Genomic DNA, 21,451 nt, shown 5'->3' with positions numbered 1-21,451 from the left:
ACGGTTGGCTACTGATTTGAAATCGCAACATCAATCAGTTCTGAAATTCTAAGGTGTTTTTCTTTCTTTCCATCAGGCACAAGTGGTCTAAGAGGAATTCGGCTCTTTCAAGGCAGCAATGAAACCTTCACACTCCGTATTAAAGATTGTTGGACGCGCGATGCTATTGAAAAACAAATTGATAAGATGGTACATTTCAGAAAAAAAAATAGAGCTCACAGAGAACTCATTTCAAATCATGTCAAAATCAATATATATCAGTTGTGAAGGGGACTGAAACGATATGGATCACTCATGTTAAGCATTTTACCTATCCTCTTTCTCTATCACATTAACACTCTCCTTCAAACACACACACACACTCACACTCGCCCTGTACTCTCACTCACACATTCATGCGCGTCCACACACTCTACACTCCCCCACACACACTTTAGTAGGAATAACATTGCTTTCTATTTCTCTAGCCAGCTTCGTACCATAAACGGCAGAGGGGTGGCGGGGGACGTAGACCACATGCCACACAAGTTCTCTGCGAAGGGCACTGTGAAGCTCACTGACCTTTGGGACGCGGAGACAGGCCGCCATAAACAGATTTAGCCAGTCTCAAAGTCAAAAGTGCTCAAGAGCAGTGAAAGACCTATTGTAAAGACGTGCAAAGCCAAGTGAGATTTCATCCTGTTTTACAAGCCAGATATCTTCAGGTTATCCGCAGTGGCGACAGATTTCTTTTAGGAACCCTCTCATATTCAGTATAAAGTGAATTACACCAAATTAAAACACAGACAAGGCAAATATGTGCAAACTAGCATTAGCTGTTATGCTGTGATCAGTTTTACATTATGAGAGAGGAGAAGGGATGGCAGGTAGAGACGCAGTGCAATGTTTAGCGGGTTGTTTGACGCGAGGGCAAAATGTTCCCAGCACAAGATTATTTGTGACAAGGAAATGCAAAATAAAGCACAGAAATACCTGAATAAGCAGGCTACATAAAAAAGTCACGCAAAATATAAACACATACGTCTGGTTTGAAGTTCAAGTTAAATCTACATCTTCAGACATCCGTTTGGCACCGACCAAAGACCAGACTCATATTTTTTTCTGTCCAAATAATCCCACTGTTTTACACAGGAATCATCTAAATAGCCTGAAAACAAACCACTATTAGCATCATTTCCTCTTGGTAGCAAACAGGACTCACGTTGTGCTCAGTGTTGTGAGTTGTTTTAATGTTTGCAGCAGTTTTCACACTTGCCAAAATGCATTTGAGTTTACAGATCATTGAAATTGTCGCTGGTGTAAATTTCTCTTCATACTTTTGTCAGTTTACTGAATGCAAATCTGTTGTTTTTTTTTTTTCACAAATCAGGGATCATGGGTAGTATCCGTTTTCCCTCGTCCTCTTTTCCCTACGTTGCAAGATTGCGCATTTTTACAAGCTCAACGGCGTATAAAACAACAAATATAAATAACTGACCTCATTTAAGTGATTATAATTGCTGCTGCTTACATTTCGCGGTGTATAAGGTTTCCTGAAGCCTTTTAAAGTTTTTAGAAAATAATGTAGCATAGCTGACCTTGAATTTTTTTTTTTTTTTTTTTTTTGTAAATAGTGGTTGAGATACACTTCACAATACCGTCATGGTGCATTTTACATCTATTATTCCCCTCTAACCCATTTAACAAGGCAACTCACAAACACAAGGCATTCGTTTATCTCCTTTCATGGTCAACAGCGCGTTTGATAGGCTAAAAAGATTGGAGTTGTTATGAATGATGTCTTCTGGATGCTCAAATTTCCATACACGCAATTTAAGATCTGCCCAGTATTATTATCATAAGGTGGCAAATACTTGGTACACTTGCTGGGTGCGATTTTCATCAGCATGGCGTCACTTCAGGACTAATGCACTGTGTATTCCTTTGATTAAAACATACACGGGCATATGTATGCTGTTGTCAGTGCGTAAAAGGATGCGTGTGAAAACATTACGTCTGCTTGTCTCTTCTAATACGGAGATAACAATTCATATTCAGTTGCTAGTCGGAACGTCTGATATACATGTTAAAATCCTGGGCAGTCATTCAGCAGAAAGGATTCTCCAAACCACCTTTTAATCAGATGCGTAAATGTACATGGAGAGCATTTTCCATGAAAACACAAACCCATTCATTAACATCTAGCCGCAGTCTACACAGACATATATCGTATGCTCACAAACAACTTAAGATGACTCTGGAAATCAGTATTTTACACTTATAGTTATGTCATTTTTTTTTTTATATCTGCAAACTGACGCACTGTAGCTGATCGAGTGCGCGCTCAGGCGGCCCCCTTGTCTCAAAAAGGATCTCAAAGCTCTTACATTCATTCTACACATGTACCGTTTATACAACACACAAAGAATTATACATTATGTTGATGAAAATATAAGAATGGTGGTGTCGGATACAGTCAACCTAATTTGGGAAGCTGGATCTTTGCAGTAAAGGAAACTGGCACAAACATCAGAGGCTGCAGAAACAGCATTACAATATATCTATCAGACAGAGGAGAGTACTGCAGCCAGGCTTTCATTAACTCAAAGCTATATATGTCTTGTGATATTCACACTGAATCCTTGATATCCCAAAACTGATAAACGTTCAAGAGGGCTGTGTTAAGTGTTGAGCACACTTCATCTTACGTATGTATATATGTATATGTGTGTGTGTATATATATATATATGTGTGTGTGTGTATACACATACATACATACATATGTATATATGTATGTGTGTGTGTGTGTGTTGTGATCCTGGACAGACTAAGTCAGGAAAGGCCATTCATTGGGTCGCTTGCAGGAGCGGCCGTGCACAGTTCACTGAAAAGGCAACATCTGATCTCAACATTGAGCCAGCACAACAGTTTCCAGTCAACATAATTTCACCTAACTAGAGACTGGAAGCTGCAGAGGACAACGCATTAATACTTGGTTTAGTGAGCTGACAGGAAAAACACTGCACACACAGCCCTGCATTGCTTTACACTTCATTGCCAGTAGGGAGAGCCTTCTGTATTTTAGATTCGTGTTTATTGTACCAACATCTATGTGGTTTGTAAAGATGAATGCCATTTGGGAAAGATTTTTTTTCATCTCATATGTGTGTATGTATTCATAAACCACGTTTAGATGTGTAATTATCACGTGTTTAAAACCCTAAGGCAAACCAGAAAATAGGATGCACAGCCAGTCCAAGAGGCTTGCCTATATGGAGCACTGGGGTGTAACCCTATTACTGCTTTACAGAGCTATTGCGTGTTTAGCTGCGCCGTTATAGGCTTGTAGCATACCAGTGACATTGATTAGGTCAAACTTCAAGGGAAACCACAAGAGTTAAGGGGGGAAATGTGAAAAGGGTTTTTTTTTTTTTGTTTAAAACTAATATAGCTGTCTAGTCGAAGTGTTTCAGACAACTCTAAAAATAGAAATAAGATTGAATGCAAGATGGGGTTTAGAATATGCATCTGGCCGCCATTTTGCATTGAAAGCTATCACAGCTACCTATTGCCTACCTATGTATCTGAGCGGCCATAATAAAACAAGGTCAACCTGTGTGGGCTCCTATTGCTTAGAGTTCACAGTCTGGGCAATTATGTGCCAACAAAACGCTCTCTCAAATACTTCCAAATGTCCCCACTAATGTTCAGATTTTTATTTCACCTCGGTGGACACATGTATTTTTAAACTGTGCTACAGGTCACGTCCAATAAAATAATCCCACCAGTTAGCACTCTGAAAGAAAAAAGAAAAAAAAAAAAAAAAAAAAAGATATAACATTCAGAGATGCAACCCAATGACAGACTGAGGTAACACCAATAAACATTTCAATATTCTGTTTATTGAAGACCTTACGCATATACATTCATATCATTATTACTTTTACAAGACAACGTAGCAATCCTTACAAGCGCAAAGAAGGGAATGCAATGAGGGACGAAACGAAAGAACGATAACAAACAACTACTACACTGGAACAGGGTTTCTTTAAATGTCATGTATGCTTAAAAACTTCTTGCATACCATTTCTTATATCCATCCTTGGCAGTATAATATAATAGGCCTACATTTCCAACCCTTACAACCGCTAATAGGCTATGGAATGCGATATTGTACACGACGATAACATAACGCACTATTACATAGCGATAAGGGATCCTAAAATAGGATGCAAATAGTAACATGTGTAATTTCATTTTACAAAGTTATACACGAGTATAAGGTGAGGAAAGGGACGACACTGAGCACATTGCAAGGAGCAAGTACATTAAGTAGGCCTAACAGGCCCTCCACCCTTCCGCCATAATAATAATAGCAATAATAATAATTAATAATAATAATAATAATACATTCTTTGTAGAAGTTTGTGTTAAAAATGTTTTAGGTTGTGTTCGCTTTTGATCTGTTCAGAAAAAAAAAAGTATAAAAAAGTCACCTACAGAAAAAGTGGCCCGCAGAACATGACTTATAGCTATTTCACATCAATAACATGCTGCAAATACAATTTTTTTTTTTCACTGCTATAGCTTACTCGTTGTACATGACAGATAATGCACTGCATTCGCCCCGAATTAAGGGAGCACGCACGTAGGCCTATTATTAAAGTTTTCTATATTTCTACATATTTATTTTCATGATGAGCACCAAGTTCCACGAATGCTCTTTTAGGCCTAAAAACGTGTTTAACCCACCGATCAGCTGCGACTTTAGGCGGTTTCCTAAACAAGTGGGCATAAAAACGTACTTAAACTGTTCAATATTTCCATTACAGGTCCTAACGAGTTTATTGTAGGATATACCGTTTTTTTTTTCACTGGCACAGTCTGGACGTGAACTTTTAATAGCAGCTCAAAACCGTATTCAAACGGTGATCTCACTCAAATAAAGAAATGCAACCCATGCAGGATTCTGTGGTTGTTGTTAAGACAAGTTGAAAGGTAATAAAAGTAAAAAATAAAATACCTCTAGAAAGTACTTGTTTGCACGTGAACAAAGTCAATGCAATTCATTTTTCAATGCGCAGTCATAAAGATATCGATATGGATTACGTCGCGGTTTTTTAGTCCTCCCTCCTCATGCAGACTCCCAGACTTCCTGCCCGTGACCGTGAACGTGCCCACAACGCGTGGCGAAAACTACGAAAAGAAGATAAAGATCGTGTTCCTCTTACCCAACAAACTGTGGCTGAGGAAATATTAAGCAACTGAGAGAGAGATTCTTCTTCATCAGTTCATAAACTCAAATGATTGCGCGGATGTGGCTCTAGCCTGCCAAGCCAGGCTTCTTTCTGTGATATATATATATATATATATATATATATATATATATATATATATATATATATATATAGAGAGAGAGAGAGAGAGAGAGAGAGAGAGAGAGAGAGAGCCTACTTTCAGATTTTAGAAATGGTCCCGCTCCCTCCTTATTTTCTTTAACTAAAAAAGTTGGAGGAAAACAGATGATGTCGTTATGTGTCATCCCAAACTGAGCAACTGCCTTGAAGACACATGGACAGAAAACACATTCTCACAGCTTGTTGTGCGATTATACCAAACATGAAGGCAGTCTCACTGAGGATAGCTTTGGATGCCTGATAATGGCATGTTTTGGGCTTTTGTAGCCCGCACCTTTGAGGAAAATAATAATAATAATAATAATAAAAATTTCAGAAAATGTTGTAATAATTGCCTGCAATGTAAAGGATGGATAGATGAGTGCATGCATTGAAAGAAAACCTAAGGGAGCGTAGAAGGCTTGGCTTTTACTGCCTATCGATTCACCTTCTGCCGCATCTCTAAAAGTAGGCCAAAGCTTGCTCCCTCAGCATGAGTCTCTTCTTCTTCATCCTGCGGTTCTGGAACCAGATCTTGACTTGTTGGTCGCTGAGGTTCAGCCGGTCGGAGAGCTCCCTCCGCCGCTGCCTGGTGATGAACTCATTCAGCATGAATTCACCTTCTAGCTCGGCCAGCTGAAGTTTGGAATACGGTTTGCGCTTCTTTCTGGTCCGAGTGTGCATCGGGTACCACGGGGCACCTGGAGGAGGGGGGTGGGGGTGGGGAGGGGGAGGGGGAGAGGAGGAGGGGAGGGTGGAAGGGCATACTACGGATTAGTCACCACAGTTGCAAAATCACGGTCACCTCCAAGGTTAAGAGGAGCCTACAGGGGCGTCAGTTGTCCAAGGAAAAAAACAAACATGGGTTCTTGGCTAAGTGCATTTAACATTCATTTAAGCTTTATGCTGGAGAGCAATCAGAATATCCTATCTAGAAGTCAAATTACATTACAGTGATAAGGAAAGAGTCTAGAGTGTTTCTAAAGATGTCTGCAGCCATGGAAAATGTACGCAATATTTCAGAAGGACGGAGAAGATTTCTGTGGTTGGCAAAAGATCCCAGATGTAGGGACTCTGCTTTATATTAGGATCCATAGAACTGACGCCCCTGGAAGCTGTCACTTCCTACACACACACACAGCCAAACTGGATTTGTTTTGGTCCCCCCACCCTCCCTCCTCTGGGCTGCCTGGACATATCTGATCTCCAATCCAATTTCCGGACCACCAGGACCACTCCAATTTTGCACAAATTTTGTTCTTAAGTGTTTATTTATTTAACTATGTATTTTTTACTTTTCATCCTCCTCTATAGGGACCACCAGTGTACAGCGGTTTGTGTCACAGGAAGTTTTATTGTTGCAGTTAAAGTAGCATTAACGTGATAATTAAGCTGTGCTTGCAAATACCCCTACTTATTTGCGAGTTTCAGAGCATATTAAATGACTCTTGAGTACACAGCGACAGATATTAATTCTGTTTACGAGTCATTAAAATGAAAACTCTCTATTCGATGCAGTCAAGCAAAGCGGCTCACCCCATTTAAATCACTGCACTAATTTGTGCATACAAAGTGCAACAATAGACCAAATTCAACCATCTAAGTGCCTGAATCGCAGAGCCTCGTCTCAGCAATGGGAATGCGATGACACGACTGGCTGTTTATTTAAGAGCTGGGTAGGCAGTATGATTTGGTGAGGTTATCTATAACTGTACACAACCACATGGCGTGTAGCGAGTATTTTAGGGCAACCCCTAGCGGCGTTTGCACACCACGCAAGTACCCTGCAGGCTAATCCACCGTTCTAATGTGCAAGTTGTGCATCAACACAACGAGCTCTGGTGACGGTTTAATACCGCAAGTGTGCACTACGTGCAGCTTTCTTATAAATAGTGTAGACGTGCCTTTTGAATAGAAAAAAAAATAATAAACAAATAATGATAGCACCCACCTCCGCCTGCGGTTATGTTGCTTGAATGGCTTCCCGGTGACACCAGGGTCTGTGTGTCGCTGGATGAAGGCTTGCTGCCCTCGTTGAGCAGAGAGGAGCTGGAGTCGGACTCCATTGACTGACAGGATGGCGGGTCTTGCGTTAGCGGCTCGGTCCCGTAATCATATTTGGAAAAGGCGGCAGTGCTGCCAATTCCACTGTGCATCCCGTGGTCAGATGTTAGGGATGATGTGTCTCTCGCCCTATCCTCGCGTTTGAGGCTGCCGCCACCTGAACAGGTCTCCCTGTTCCCGTTGCCGTTGTTATAATAACATTTACCGTCTTCTGGCCTGGTAATTTCACACGACCGATTGAAAGAAGGGTTAATAGACACGGGGCTGCTAAAGTAGGATTGAGAGTATCCATTGCACGGCTCCGAAGGATTCCACGGGAGGGAGCAAACATTGTCCCTTCTCGGGTAGGAGAGAGACGGTAGCCCCGCCAGTTGTCCCCCTGAGGCTCTAAAATTCGGAAAGTAAAATGTGTCTCCAGTGTGGATGTTTACCAAAGGTCCCACAAACCCTGGATTAAGGAGATTATGCTCGCCCATTTCCGCGGGCCCGACCAACAGCTTCTAGTTTATTGCAATCTGACATTTAACATAGTTAAACCTGGAGGGGCGCCTGATTGGTCATCCCCAAACCACGTGTCCAGGCTAACTTCTGTTACACATGGTACCACCCACTTGGTCCATCTCAGACAAAACAAAACATTAACTTCTGTATTACAGAGGTTTATATGCTTTTTAAAAATACTATAAACCTTTTATTAAAAATGTAGAATCTTGTTTTTCTTCACTTGAGTCATGCTGAGCCCAAAAAGGAGCCCAGGCTGCTTCTCCTTTTACACTCGTGGAACTGTCCATGGCCTCGTTTAATATCTTTATAAGCTGGCAAAAGTTTTTTAAATGCTATTTCTTATGAAAACTATTTTTCTTGAAGGAGAGGGTGCATATGACATCTTGTTTTCTAGCAAATTATGGTTGAATTCCATGTCATATAAAGCTGTGATGTCCCAATTTTACAAGCTTGTTTTAAGAAAAGACTGATGCTCATTGCCGCACTCTACTCATATTTACAGTAACGGGGTCAGCAGGTTGAAGCCACTGGCTCTGTAAAAGAGGACGATATTCTACAAGGTTACTTTAAGAGGGTATATTTCACATAATATTCTCTAGTACACCTCACATGAACAACTTTAACAGATACCTCCAATAAACGTTCGCAGCCAAACTCTGGTGGGATTGTTATACCTCTCACAATTCTTTTATATGAATTTTACAAGATATCAGAGGGCACTTAACTGATTCAATCAGCCGAGAGTCTCTCTGCTTTATATCTCGCTAATTAGTTGATTTGTAGATGCAGTTTTGAAGACACTGAACAAATATGTGACATGCCATACTGTAGTCATCCTCTGTTCTGACTTTAAAAAAAAAAAAAAAAAAAAAAAAAAGGCCTTTCTTACAAACTGAAAAGTTTTCAGACACACCACCACAGTGCACTTCTTCTGCACAAAACTTCGCCCTGATATGCACAGCAGTCAGGCATTCAGCCAACAGCTGGGGCAAGAATTTCTAATGTCATCTTTGGCCATCAAACTGACCAACCATGCATCCTCAAACATATTCTTGTGACTGACCTATGTCCTCTGCATTCTTGTTCCGGGTTTACAGACTACTCATTAATTGAAAAATAAATCTAATAAGACTTTCCAAACCTTTAGAGCTTTCTATATTATATCAACCCAGCAACAATTTTGCAATCCCAATTTCCCTTGATAAATTCATAATTTACTACCGCACACTCTCTACTACACATAACGAAGAAAAAAAAAATCAATGTATGGATCTGAAAAGTTGTCTTAACTCAGCAGTGGGGAGCTGCTTATGTCTCAATTATGGCACTTAAAAAAAAAAAAGTCTGACAACACCAAGGACAAATAGTTTGACTCATCAATGGCAAGGAGTTAGAATAAGAAAACAAAAAACTAAATATAACCAAGTACACACGGACGTCGCCGTCAGTCTACTCAAGTTCACGACGCAGAGTGACGGTGGGCTGAACTTGATATTGAACTCAAATACTCATTTTAAATAAATAAGAGAAGTAGAGAATTGTATCAATAAAACAGAATAAACATATAACAGTCTCTCAGGCTGTAGCAGCTTAAAGTGAGTGCTAACAGCCCAGGTCATAAAAATAATGTGGATATATTTCCAAGCTGCGCCGAAAGCCATTTCTCTTACTTAAAAAAAAAAAAAAAAAAACACAACCTATCACCTTCCTTAACATGGCGTCCTGAAAACAAAATAACTGATGAATCCAAATAAAAAAAAAAATAAAATAATAAAAAACAATAAAATGACTAATTGCATGAACTGATACCTTGCATTATGAAGCTGAGGATTAAACAGAAGCGTGCAGGGTTACAACAGCTTGCACATGCGTGCTGAACGGCGTTTAGTTGCGTGCTACAAATTTGCCAATGAAGTGTTATGTGAGAACATTAGCATTCATTTAAACATTGGTTTGGGAACGATTTGCAAGTCAGCCGATATTTGATAGCTGTATCCGTCACTTGTGACCACGTATCCTATCTAACCCAAAGGCTCCAGGCCTTGCTCTGGCCTTAAATAGAAAGAAAAATATCAAATGTTTAAACTGGAGAAGCTCTTAGGGGTCCGTTGCGGTTTCATCCTGCCCCTTGGACTCATTGCTTCTCCTATCACTGCACATTCTTGCATCTAGTTAGTCAGTCTCGCAATGCAGCACCCACATCAATCCAATGTAATATCTTGTGCCTCGGTCTTAGGAGCAGCGTTGGGGGTGTCTTAGTATCACTATCACGGCTTCTCCTGTTATTATAACAGTTAACCATCTAGCGAGTGAGTAACGTGCATGCTTAAGTCGCCACTTTACCTCGGAGAAAAGAGGCCATGTGTTGCGCCTCCTTGCCTCGTCTCTCCACGCCTCCGATCCACTGCTCGCACAGATCCGCATTTTATATTCAAACAACTGTTCGTCTGTTCAGTGCATCTTTCGCTCAGCGATGATGTCATATCTGACCGTGAGCTACAGGCTTTGTGCTCTCATTTGGCAAAAAGAAAAGAACATTTGCTATTTAAAAAAAAAAAAAAAGGAAAAATATAGAACTTGGGTAAGCCGAGCATATAGCACTGTCAAGGTCACTGTCTAGTACACTGTCTGCTCGATATTGAAATTACCCTCCTGGAATCCACTGGTCCTGTCCAGACAGGGCAATAAGCCTAAACAAAGGGCTTTTCTTCCCTTTTTCTCTCTTTGATTCTCTGCAGGCAGGTTGCCACAGTTATAGCTTTGTGCAACCCTTTTAAAGCTTCCTTCAAGGAAAACAAACCACCAAGGGAAGCCTAAAGAACCCACAAAAGTGGTAACGTTTTAGTTGAAAGGTTTGGCTGATCTTTGTCATTTGTTTACAACAACAAACGATATTTAATGCGGCTTTGCTACATAAATAACATCGTCAAGTCGAACTAACCCTAAGATAACGTATTTATTTCTTTTGTTGAAATTGTTAAGGACAAATCATATCCATCTGGAAATAATAATAATATAGAATTGTGTTGTTTTTTTTTTTTTTTTGGTTGTTTGTTTCCCATAAAAATATAACACACAATTAGTGTCAGTCAATCTGCATATGTCTTATGCGGAAATATGCAAATTAAACGTCGCAAACTAGCACTTATAGTAAAGCCTTTGCGTCATCCTATAGACACTAACATTTGAACTTGACCGTCACTTTGTATAAAGTTATAATGCGCAGAGGTGCCGCGGCGCATTTGCTCAAATAAGAAAATATTCAACTGTATTTAGTCATTAATTGATTTAATATTAAATTCTAGAATGAACAACGTTTGTGTTTGTGAATGTGTGTGTGTGCGAGTGTGTGTGTGTGTGTGTGTGTGTGTGTGTGTGTGTGTGTGTGTGTGTGTGTGTGTGTGTGTGTGTGTGTGTGTGTGTGAGTGAGTGTGTGTGAGTGTGTGTGTGTGTGTGTGTGTGTGTGTAATATGTAATCAAGAAATTCGAAAGTAAACTGTTCATCCACTACTACAGGACTCAATTCATGATCAATAAATGATCAATTTTTCGAACCAAACTTGGCACGTGTCGCGTTTGAACTCGATTCTAAACACGCTTTAACACAAGGCAACTTTTCAAATGACAGTGCTGGTTTATCTGTTGAACATTTTATGAAATTCATATCTGCAAAAAACTGTCAAATGAATACATAAAATGAACACGACAACTCAACATCGAAACCTTGGTTTATCTTTGTTGTCTTATGTTCCGACATATGGTTTCCAGATTTTCGGACATAAACCAACAGTAGACCTATTAAATCACAAAATTCTACTTTCATTGCATTAATGTATACTTTAATGTAAACAGCGATCCCATAACAAAACAACTGAAAGCGGTTAGGACGGACATGATTTTAGTTGTAACTTCTGTATTTGCTGTACCATCCACTATAAGCCAGGCCTTCATCTGTCACACAGATAAAACTTTTGCACTAAAGCCATAAAGACGGTCAACTCGATATTTCATCAATATTGTCAAACGCACCTGTGGGGGAAAAGTGCCAACCCTATGATAAAATAAGGATATTGCAAAAATAAAAATAAACAAACAAATCAGCTGAAGTAAAATATCCGTAAATTACAGACAGTTGCAGCACTTCCTGATATTTTCCTCTGGTCACCACCAGAGGTTATCAGCCCCCTGTCTCATGTCTCTGTCTGACAGCGGCCTGTAGCTCTGACGCCTCCACACACAAGCAAAAGCAATGCAACTTTTTCTACATTTTACTGTTTTCAAGGTAAAAATCGGTGTCCGATCCGGGTGCAAAGTGTCTAAAAACCTTTAGTTTAGTTTATTTTGTTTTTTATTTGAAAAGATGTTGTGTGTTTTACTGCGTTTAATCTTGCTCTTCCTTTGCTCGGCAGAGTGAATGTTAAGCCCGGGCGTGCAAACTATTTGATTACTATAGGTGACAAGTTTACTCAGTAAAAAATAAACTTTCAAGAAAAGGCGTATATTGCAGTGCTTCGATAAGGGAATATACTTTACTATATTTTCTTTTATATTTGTAGATAAAACTATTTCGAATTTGCACACTTGACTATTTCTGTATTTATCCATTGTGAAATGTAAACTTTGCATTCTTTCTTAAATTAAAATTAAATATTCATGCGGTTTTAAAAGCAAAATTGGGCCGCTGAAATACACCTACGTTTAAAAAATTAATTAGCATATTCTACCTATGTTTGTTGAGATTAACCCTGTCATGTGGCAAAACCTCTGCTCAGACATTTAATATATTGTTAGACAACTTTGACAAAATTAACATTTCTGTCATAATGTTCTAAAGTATCAGGAGTTCAAATACATATATTTAAAACAGCCCCGTTTTTCTAACAATTTCCTCAACGCTGCGCGAACTTCACTTTGAGGAAAATAATCTTTTTTTTTTTTTTTAAATGAAGTACAAATCCGCCTGTCACTGCATATTATCCACCATACTTCAAATTAGTTTTGACTGTTCAATATCCAGCCTTTGTCGTGAGCTAAAAAGACATAAAACAAAGTCCATGTAGGCCTATTGCCATTAGTAGGAAGAAAATGGCCATACCTTTAATCGTTATATTGTGGGCGACGTCGTATTATTATTTCCTCTTGCTGTGTAGACAGTATGGCTGCTTGCTGCGGATTACTGGTGTTGGTGTGAGACGTCAAAAGTCCTACCTGTCCTTCGTGGTCAATAACACACACCTCATGATGAGTGCATGAAACCATTGGTGGTTGCAGAGGCATGGCCCATAACAACTGCTTTTAGAGGACTTCTGCAAAACACAAAAGAATAGAGCCCAAATGTTAATGCAAAGCTCTGAGAGATGGTCAGAAATGCAGGTCAGAGGATATCCCCTTTTTTATGTATTTATGGCATGTCATTAAGTCCGGCTGTCTAGACAGGGAAATAACACCTTGTTTGCCTACAAACAAACCGCCAGCATTGGTGTCCAGCCCCCTATTTATTATTCACAATCTGCTGTGATGTCAAGGTCAAAGTGACTGCATAGTCATGGTCAAGGGTAAATCAGGAGACCCAGAACTTTCCACAAGGATTGAAAATCCAGGAACCAGACAAACAAAAAACTTGAAGTCTGACGGCTTGGATTCTAATCAACCCCCCTCAAAAGTTCTGAAGAAGCTGGAAAAAGTGACACAATCCAGCCAACGACTCGCCTATAGAGAAGTTAAAAAAAGAAAGAAAGCAAAACTCGCACAGTATCTGTAACTTCAACATGTTTTTTCGCTAACATCTACAACATTAAGACTTATTAGGGTGATATTTAGGCCTCGGACTTGAGTTAATTTGACTAAATAAAAACAAAAACAAAGGCCGTGTTTATTTTCCTTTACGTCTGACGTGGAGACGAATCTGCGTCAAGGTTTATTCAGACTGGAAACTGAAATTACAGACTTAGACTTGTCTGAAACAGATTAAAGGAAACCAACAACATCTTTGATTACTCTCAGGACAGTCTTGTCTGAACGCTTATTTTCCAAATTATTATTTTCCTCTCTGTTTTCATAACTGTAGCTGAAGTGCTCCAACTTCTGAGAAAATAAGGCCCTTTTACTTGTGAACACTGGTTCCTCGAATAAATAAATAAAAATAAAAAAAACTTCCCGCATCCATACACTTGGTATACAAAATATGCAGATAAACAGGATTTGTAAACAAAACTATACAGACTTGATTTTCAGTGCAGTTTAGCGCTGAGTGCGTGTGAGCGCACGTGTATCATCGCCCTTAAGACGTGTTCAGATGAACAAATTAATGAGTTCACATAGGCGACAGAATTAAACGCATCCTCAAGTTCATTGCACAACTCACCTGTGTGTTTTACACAGTGAAACAAAGCGTTAGCAGGATCTAACTAAAACACGCGCGTGGCTGCGCGACGCAAAAGTACATTTCTGCAAGTATGGGCTTTGCCTTTTTAAATTCACTCATATAGAAAGCACGAGCAGCTAAATATGGGCGACATATTTAAATACACTGGACGGTGTCCGAGGGAGAAAAAAATTCTCATTGCATTCTTAAAATGTGCTGCTTTTAATGTTCATCTTCTCAAACCACCACAACCAATTTGTACCTGTGGAACGCAGGACTTAAAATAATATTCTGTGGTAACCCAGTGCATGTTTCTGTGAGAGCTGAGACATAAATCGCGTGATTTGCCTTTCAGCCTGTTTGCCAGGATTCTGCCAACTGAACTTCTGCCAAGTAACAGGTAATAATACATCTTTGGCTTTAACTTTGATTAAAAAATGCGGAGGGAGTTGAAGGGAAGCGTGGGACAGATTTGGACATAGTGAGTGTCTTTCTCTCACGCGCCGAATGCGTTTCTCTAAAACGATCCATTTGAAATATCAGATCCTGCAAGTCTTAAAATAATACTTTAAGCTGGAGACTGAAATAAGTCCAAATATCAGGATTCGTTTAGTATTGTTCTTCGTTTGCAAGTGTCAGACAATGCGCGTTGTTGCTCACTGAACGTGCGCAACCGCTGTATCATCCCTTGTTGCCATGAACAAGACCCCAGGACGCCCAATAAGTCTTAATCAAGCACTTTGAGAAATAAAATCTTCACTCTGACATCCGCTGCTGATGTCTGAGAGTGAAGCTGAAAAGGCAGAGCGACAGTGGCCAGAGCTCCGGCTGCTTAATAACACCAGTGTAACTTGAAACGAGAGGAAATGCTGCAAGTAGGATGGCTGATTGACTTGGATATTTGAGCATTTTCATAATCATTATTTATTTATGAAACACGTTACCAGTACGTAATTCAACAGCACAATACAGTTCACATACTGCACGAAAGTAGAAATAACAGGCTTCGTACAAGGCGTGTGATCAGCTCGAATGCTACACTAACAAAGACAAAACAAAATAAAACGATTGTGCATTTATGTGTAATAATCACTGACTTTTAATGGTTTACAATCATTCCAGTTGCATGACAGAATCCTTCACTGATAAAGGAAAACATACAGGTCTTGGGATATTCCAGTTTACAGTTCTGCCATACTAGATAATATGAATTAAATAATAAAGGCATTGCACTATACAGGTTAACAAGATAGCAGCCTTTTGTTTTACCCCAGGCTTAAGAGAACATATCCCCCACAGAGGAACACAGCTTTTGAAATTCAGATGGATTTTTTTTTTTAATCATTCTTTCTCCCGAAAGTCCTCTCTGTGAGCTTTGTGTTGGAGCTGTTTAAGTCTCAAGTTCAATGTGTCATTACGCCACAACAATTCTTGTCCATGTGGCGATTATCTTTCTAAAAAAATGACACCAAAACGAGCCGTCTCCTCTGTTTTGATCTGCCAGTTGCAAGTCTTAGAAATGTCATTAGTCCATTTGAGTTTTGGCTTGAAAAAAGAGAAGAAAGAAAGAAAAAGAAAAACACGCAATACTTGTCTTTGAAATACAGATATCGTTTTAAATATTATATATTTATATATGTACATTCATATAAAACAAATGTGAAGTGAATTTTCAATATTTTCACAGTTTTTAGAGCATCATCTCTAACTTGAAAAAAGGGGGGCGTGGTGGCATGGTCGATGGAGATGATGGAACTTAAATAAAAAAAAAAAAAGAAAAAAGAAAAGGAAAAAAACAGCCAAAATGTTCTTCAGCCACGGTTTTTGATGCAAGAGGTAAATATGTGGCGTGATGTTTTTGGAAGGTATGAGTTGCAGTTTGAAGGAGGTCGCTGATCTTATCAAGTGGTGTGCATATGATTGTTCTTGGATTTACTGACAAATTTCTTCTCCTTGACTCGCCGGTTTTGGAACCAAATGGTGACTTGGCGCTCTGAGAGGTTGGTGGCGGCCGAGATGCGCCTTCTCTTGTCTTTGGTGATGAATTTGCTGGCTGCATATTCTTTCTCCAGCTCCTTGAGCTGGATCTTGGTGTAAGGGACCCGCTTTTTACGCCCACGACGGTAACTGCTGACCTCCGGCTGTAGTGGCACAACATCTGTAAGAAAGGAAGAAAATTAATACGAAAATATGAGACTATGCGCAAAAACACCGCAATATTTCTCTTCACAAAATCAGCTGACAAGACCAGTCTACAACTGAAGCAAACTGGAAAACGTTTAGAATTAAATATGACTTTACCTGACAGAAATTTTTTTTAAAGTGGCTTTTAAATAATTAAATTCTTAATGTCGAATCCTCACATTTTCCCTCTCTCTCCCTCTCTCCGTGTGTGTGTGTGTGTGTGTGTGTGTGTAGGGGTGGGGGTGGGGTATGGAGGGGCATACAACAGAAATGTTGTTGCAGTCAGGATCTCAGGTGTACTGCACCTGACATATAGTACCGTAATTCTGAAGACACGTAAGCGAGTGCATTAATCTAGAATATCACTACACGGTGACAGGCCACCGCTTGTTTCTGGAACTGAACAATCACTATCAAATTACAGCCACTAACTACAGCTGTGCATTGTTTCCAGTGGCCAGTGATCTTTTTTTTCCCCCTTATCCTGCTTGTCAATACTTAATCTGCTGGCTGCCTATCTGCTAATCTTTACAACAAACCTTGTAACCTTGTTAATGGAGTCTTAGATAAATCTCTGGTAGATCTGTTTAATTAAACTGCGGGGTAGAAGTAAGAATAAACTACAATAAGCTCCAATATTGAATACTGAGGAGTTTTTTTTTTGACTGCCCCGGTTAAAAAAAGAAATGAGAAACAATTGAAAACTGTGAGCTTTCAATAATCGTAAATTACAGGTGTTACACGTCCTTTAAGGAAAATTTTACAATTTTTTAACATTTTTCCTGATTTTCCCTAAAGTTTTTCACTTTTTTTCCCACTGTGCTCTTTCTAAATCTTTAGAAAAGCCACATAACGTTTTGGCAGTGGATACCTAAGCCTATTTGTTCAGGTAAGCAAAGTTCTGAGATTACACCATTCCAAGACTGAAGCTGAGTCCAAGGCAGCCAATGAGAAAACATGACAGGACAAGTATGGCAATACCTTGAGAAATAGTGGCAAGCTGTGAGACATGAAGCTTTTTACCCCCGTGTAATTTTACAGTCAGGGGTTGAGAATATTTCTCCACAGTTCATTCATGTGTATTTAAGATTATGGCATCTTAATTTAGGCCAATGGCTATTCAGACTTTATCTTATGCATATCCTTATTGTGCTTGTACATTACATATTTACATATTCTGTTATAAACAAATGAGGGATAACTGAATGGCGTTCATTGTTTTTGTAGTTGTTTTTAAAGCAAAATAGTTCTGTGTGCATGTGTGTCTGTGAAGTGAGACAGAGGACATGGAGTTTTTTTTTTTTTTTTTTCCTGCGCATGTGTGTGCGCGCGCCTTTGACTGCGTGCCCGTGCTTGCGTGGCTTGCTCTTGTGTATTTCCAATATAAAGGGGGGCAAATGTCGTGTGGGAAGATGAGTGGGGGTCTGAGAACATCTACATCTGAAATTAAAATACTTTCAAATTTCACATAGATAATAAACCCTCGTGGTAAAAGAAGCAGTCTAGTAAACACTCTGTAAACTGCATACTGGTCGGGCCCCTGTGTCCATTATCAGATATCATGCTTGTTGTATGATAGTAAGTAAAGCAAAAGACGGGCCAGAGTTATACAGTGAACTGATGAGTGTTTGTGTACCAATTGTGTAACGTAATGCCGAGGTCTGTATGAAATGCAAATGTTGGAGAAATGAATCCTGATCTATGCAAAAGACTGTGGACACATCGCAGGTCGCTGAGATTTATTGGCACAATCCAAACACAGTAGGCTAAGCTTAGTCACTATATTGTCATACAGAGGGCAAAGGTTTGCGCTGGTGTCCCTCTCTCTTTTCTACGTGACTGAAACTAATCATATGACTTCAAAGCGAAAAAAAAAAAATGCAAAGAACTGTCGAAAGCATACGCTACGTTTCTTGAACTTTTACTAACCGTTAAAAGGCCATGCAGCTGCCTGAACTCACAATTCTGATCTGTCATTTTTACGCACACTTCTAAGAAAATGCATGGCCGTTTGTTTAATGTTAAACTGAACAGTGTGATTGCCTAGAATCCCAGAGTCCATAAAGGACATTTTGATCATTGACATAAGGATTGACAGCTGTATGTTTATTCAGCACATATAGTGTTTTCCCTGGACTTCTTGGTAACTTGATATTGGCACTTTAACGCAACAAAAAATCATAAACTAAGCTATAACATCTGAGCACAGTTAAAATGATCTGACTACATTTAAATAGCTTTCCTAATGTGATGGCACAGGTATCAAACGCCTGCAAGCAGCTGTACTAACATTCTACCATTCCAGTCTGTTAGAGACATTGTGAAAAATCAAAGTGAATTGTTTTCCTTACCTGGGAATGGTGATTTCCAGAGATGAGTTGACTGTGTTTGCTCTTTGGAGCAGTACACCTGCCCATCCCAGCCATTGGAGAGAGCCCAGTGCTGGTAGCCCTCCATGGGGATCAAGGCGTCGTGTCGCGGCTCAGGATGGGCACTGATACTGGGCACCACCGACACGTCGAGATATCCCGGAACAGCCTGATATGAGCTGGCGAAACTTGGGTAGAACGCAAACTCTTTCGCCCTGGTAGACAGTTCTTCCGTGGGCAGCGCTGTGCTGGGCTCGGCATATTTTTCTGCGGGATGGTACGAGCAAGGCTTCTGCTGCAAGTTCACGTTGTGCGAATGAGATAATCTACAGCCGTAATACGGGTTTCCAAAGGGATAACCGTAGCTCAAAGATGCGCTGGATGAAGTTTGGGGAGCGGGACACTGTCGGCCGGTGTCTGGAGAGGAAATATCCGAGTAGACGGAGCCCTGGTGGGTCGCTATGGTGCCAGAATGTCGTCCCAGCGCGGGGTGCGACATCAGGTCCCTGCAGTGGGTCGCAGGGCAATTACCGCTCAGTCCCTCCATTGTTTGGCTTTTATTCTGGTTGTTTTCATTCGGGCTTTTTTCATAAACGTACATCAAGGTGTCCGCCCAGCGTGGATGCAGAACCAGCGAAGTCGTCATATCAGGGGCTGCCGATGCTTTTTAAAAGTCGACTACTCCAAGACGGACACCTCATTTCCAACTACATTTTACACCAGGCGCATGCGCACACGAGGCCCTCGTGTGTCCACTTCATTAAGAATCTGGCACGTGATACGCTAACAAGTCCTATGAGATTGGGCTTGTGAGTAGGGGCAGAGCAGCCCTTTAAAGACCCACTGCCTCACATGTCACAGTTTTTTCCTGCAGAATACCGAGTCATATCATTGGCTTAAATCACCTAGACCCGCACCCTTAAAGGGGAGTTTGGATACTTTCAAGATTGAGGCAAACGAAAACAACCTGTGAAATTTGGCCGACTCCGAGGACTGCCAGAGAATATAATCGCTGGTGATACATGCCACAGTTGTTACATGGAAAATAAAATTAAAAAAAAAAAAAAAGGAAAACTATATTTCTGATAAAAAATCTTTTACAGTTATCTTTCAGTTTGCTTCCTGAGGCGTTGGAGCGCAAACTTTGTCTCTGACTTGGTTTACTGTTTGGTGGAAGCGATATGTTCCGGCTTGAGATTTAGTCTGATTATTAGAAGTAACAATAAACAAAAGAGCGATATAATCTTAAATCCCTGCTCTGTATTCAATTTAATGTCTGTCATGTTATGTGTAACAAAGTATTGAGAAAATGCAGAGCTCTCGAAGCAAATACGCGTCTGTAAACCGCCCAATCTTATCAAGACTCCTTTTTCTGAAGGACGCATTTCCTTTAAACCCCTATATAACTTGCACTGAGTCACCTATTAACATGCTGAGCTGAGATTCTGTGATCAAACCTGGTTGTGGGGTATTACTTTTCAGCAGCACATAATGATCACGTTCACTGATTATGTGGCCTGTCAGGGGTTGATAACGTGGAGCCTAAATATCCAGCAGATTATACCTTTTTAATTCATTTGTGTTTCATGAGTCAGGTAAATATTAATAATAACAAATTGGTATTTACATGGAGTGTGTCTGTGTGTGTGTTACGTGTGTGTGAGATGCAGAAGCAGGAGTTTTAGTAACAGCAAAGTTGAATGTGCTGAATGAGTGTTTTACCTCTGCAGCCAGAGCCACAGGACGAGGTGAAAGCCATCCCAGGTAAGATCCCGTCACTGCAAATTACACTAAAGCGCACAATCTATCTTTAATTTGAAGATATGATTACAGCAATCACCTCCGTTGAATTATAGCCTCCTTTAATTTCTATACATCTATTTCCGCAATATGTTTGGGCAGAGATATACTCCGTCGTAATATTGTCGTTTAGGCCCCAAAAAAGCTTTTTGAGCGATAACGTGACAATTGAAACGACCATTAAACGACTTCATGTGATGTTTCTGTTTCACTAGCCTATTCATTCATACCATACAAATGGATGCTGACGCTTCCAGGCGAAAATAAGAACAAGGGGTCGCTTTCAGATGGACTGTGTGTAGGATGCAGACCTTATTTAATCAGACACCAATGGCAGAAATGCGGACCAATTTTTTTTTTTCACCCCAGGAACTCTTGCTCCATTATTTTACTCACGTCCTCCTTCAGATTTGAGGGACTGGACACTGGTTAAAGCTCTTTTCAAAATGTCTTTTAAGTTCATCTCGTCACCAGCCCCTATAATCACAATAGTTGCGGAAATCCCCCTGTTCCTCTCCTCTGAAGCATTTCCTTTAAAGAAATTACTTCTGGGTTAATATTTAAAAGTTGCCTGTATTTTTTTTTAGTCTGAGATATTACAGATGGGACAGGCCCACGAATAGGCTTTTTGTGATGCCTACACCATGAGTCACCCAGAAAGCAGGCTCCAAGCTGCCCTACGAAGGGTTCCTAGTTTAATCTTTTTTTTTTTTTTTTTGCACTGCTGAGCTGCCTTGGGAATAATCGGGCCACCGTTGTGCATTTGTGTACTAAGGTACCTAGACCCATG

The 21,451-nt window shown here is 40.1% G+C and overlaps 2 protein-coding genes across 2 annotated transcripts; both read right to left on the bottom strand.

Annotated features, from left to right (window-relative positions):
* Positions 1-5,838: 5,838 nt before the first annotated feature.
* Positions 5,839-7,916, bottom strand: hoxc12a (homeobox C12a). The gene is made up of 2 exons (XM_041058361.1): positions 7,328-7,916; positions 5,839-6,077 (listed from the first exon to the last, which is right to left on the bottom strand). The coding sequence occupies exons 1-2, from the start codon at positions 7,914-7,916 to the stop codon at positions 5,839-5,841; spliced, it is 828 nt and encodes a 275-aa protein (XP_040914295.1).
* An 8,293-nt stretch (positions 7,917-16,209) lies between these two features.
* Positions 16,210-19,507, bottom strand: hoxc13a (homeobox C13a). Its single transcript, XM_041057384.1, has 2 exons — positions 18,844-19,507; positions 16,210-16,466 (listed from the first exon to the last, which is right to left on the bottom strand). Exons 1-2 carry the CDS (start codon positions 19,505-19,507, stop codon positions 16,210-16,212), a joined length of 921 nt encoding a protein of 306 aa, XP_040913318.1.
* Positions 19,508-21,451: the final 1,944 nt, after the last annotated feature.

This window comes from Toxotes jaculatrix, chromosome 2, assembly GCF_017976425.1.
Source record: "Toxotes jaculatrix isolate fToxJac2 chromosome 2, fToxJac2.pri, whole genome shotgun sequence".
Taxonomy (NCBI): Eukaryota; Metazoa; Chordata; class Actinopteri; family Toxotidae; genus Toxotes; species Toxotes jaculatrix.
The sequence above is the reverse complement of the archived record's forward strand: the minus strand, read 5'-3'. Positions and strand labels throughout refer to the sequence as shown.

Coding starts and splice junctions, on each gene's coding strand:
- hoxc12a (XM_041058361.1), bottom strand. CDS start 7,916: ATGGGCGAGCATAATCTCCTTAATCCAGGGTTTGTGGGACCTTTGGTA. Junction 6,078..7,327: donor CAACATAACCGCAGGCGGAG/GTGGGTGCTATC, acceptor CCCCTCCTCCAG/GTGCCCCGTGGTACCCGATG.
- hoxc13a (XM_041057384.1), bottom strand. CDS start 19,507: ATGACGACTTCGCTGGTTCTGCATCCACGCTGGGCGGACACCTTGATG. Junction 16,467..18,843: donor CTGGAAATCACCATTCCCAG/GTAAGGAAAACA, acceptor CCTTTCTTACAG/ATGTTGTGCCACTACAGCCG.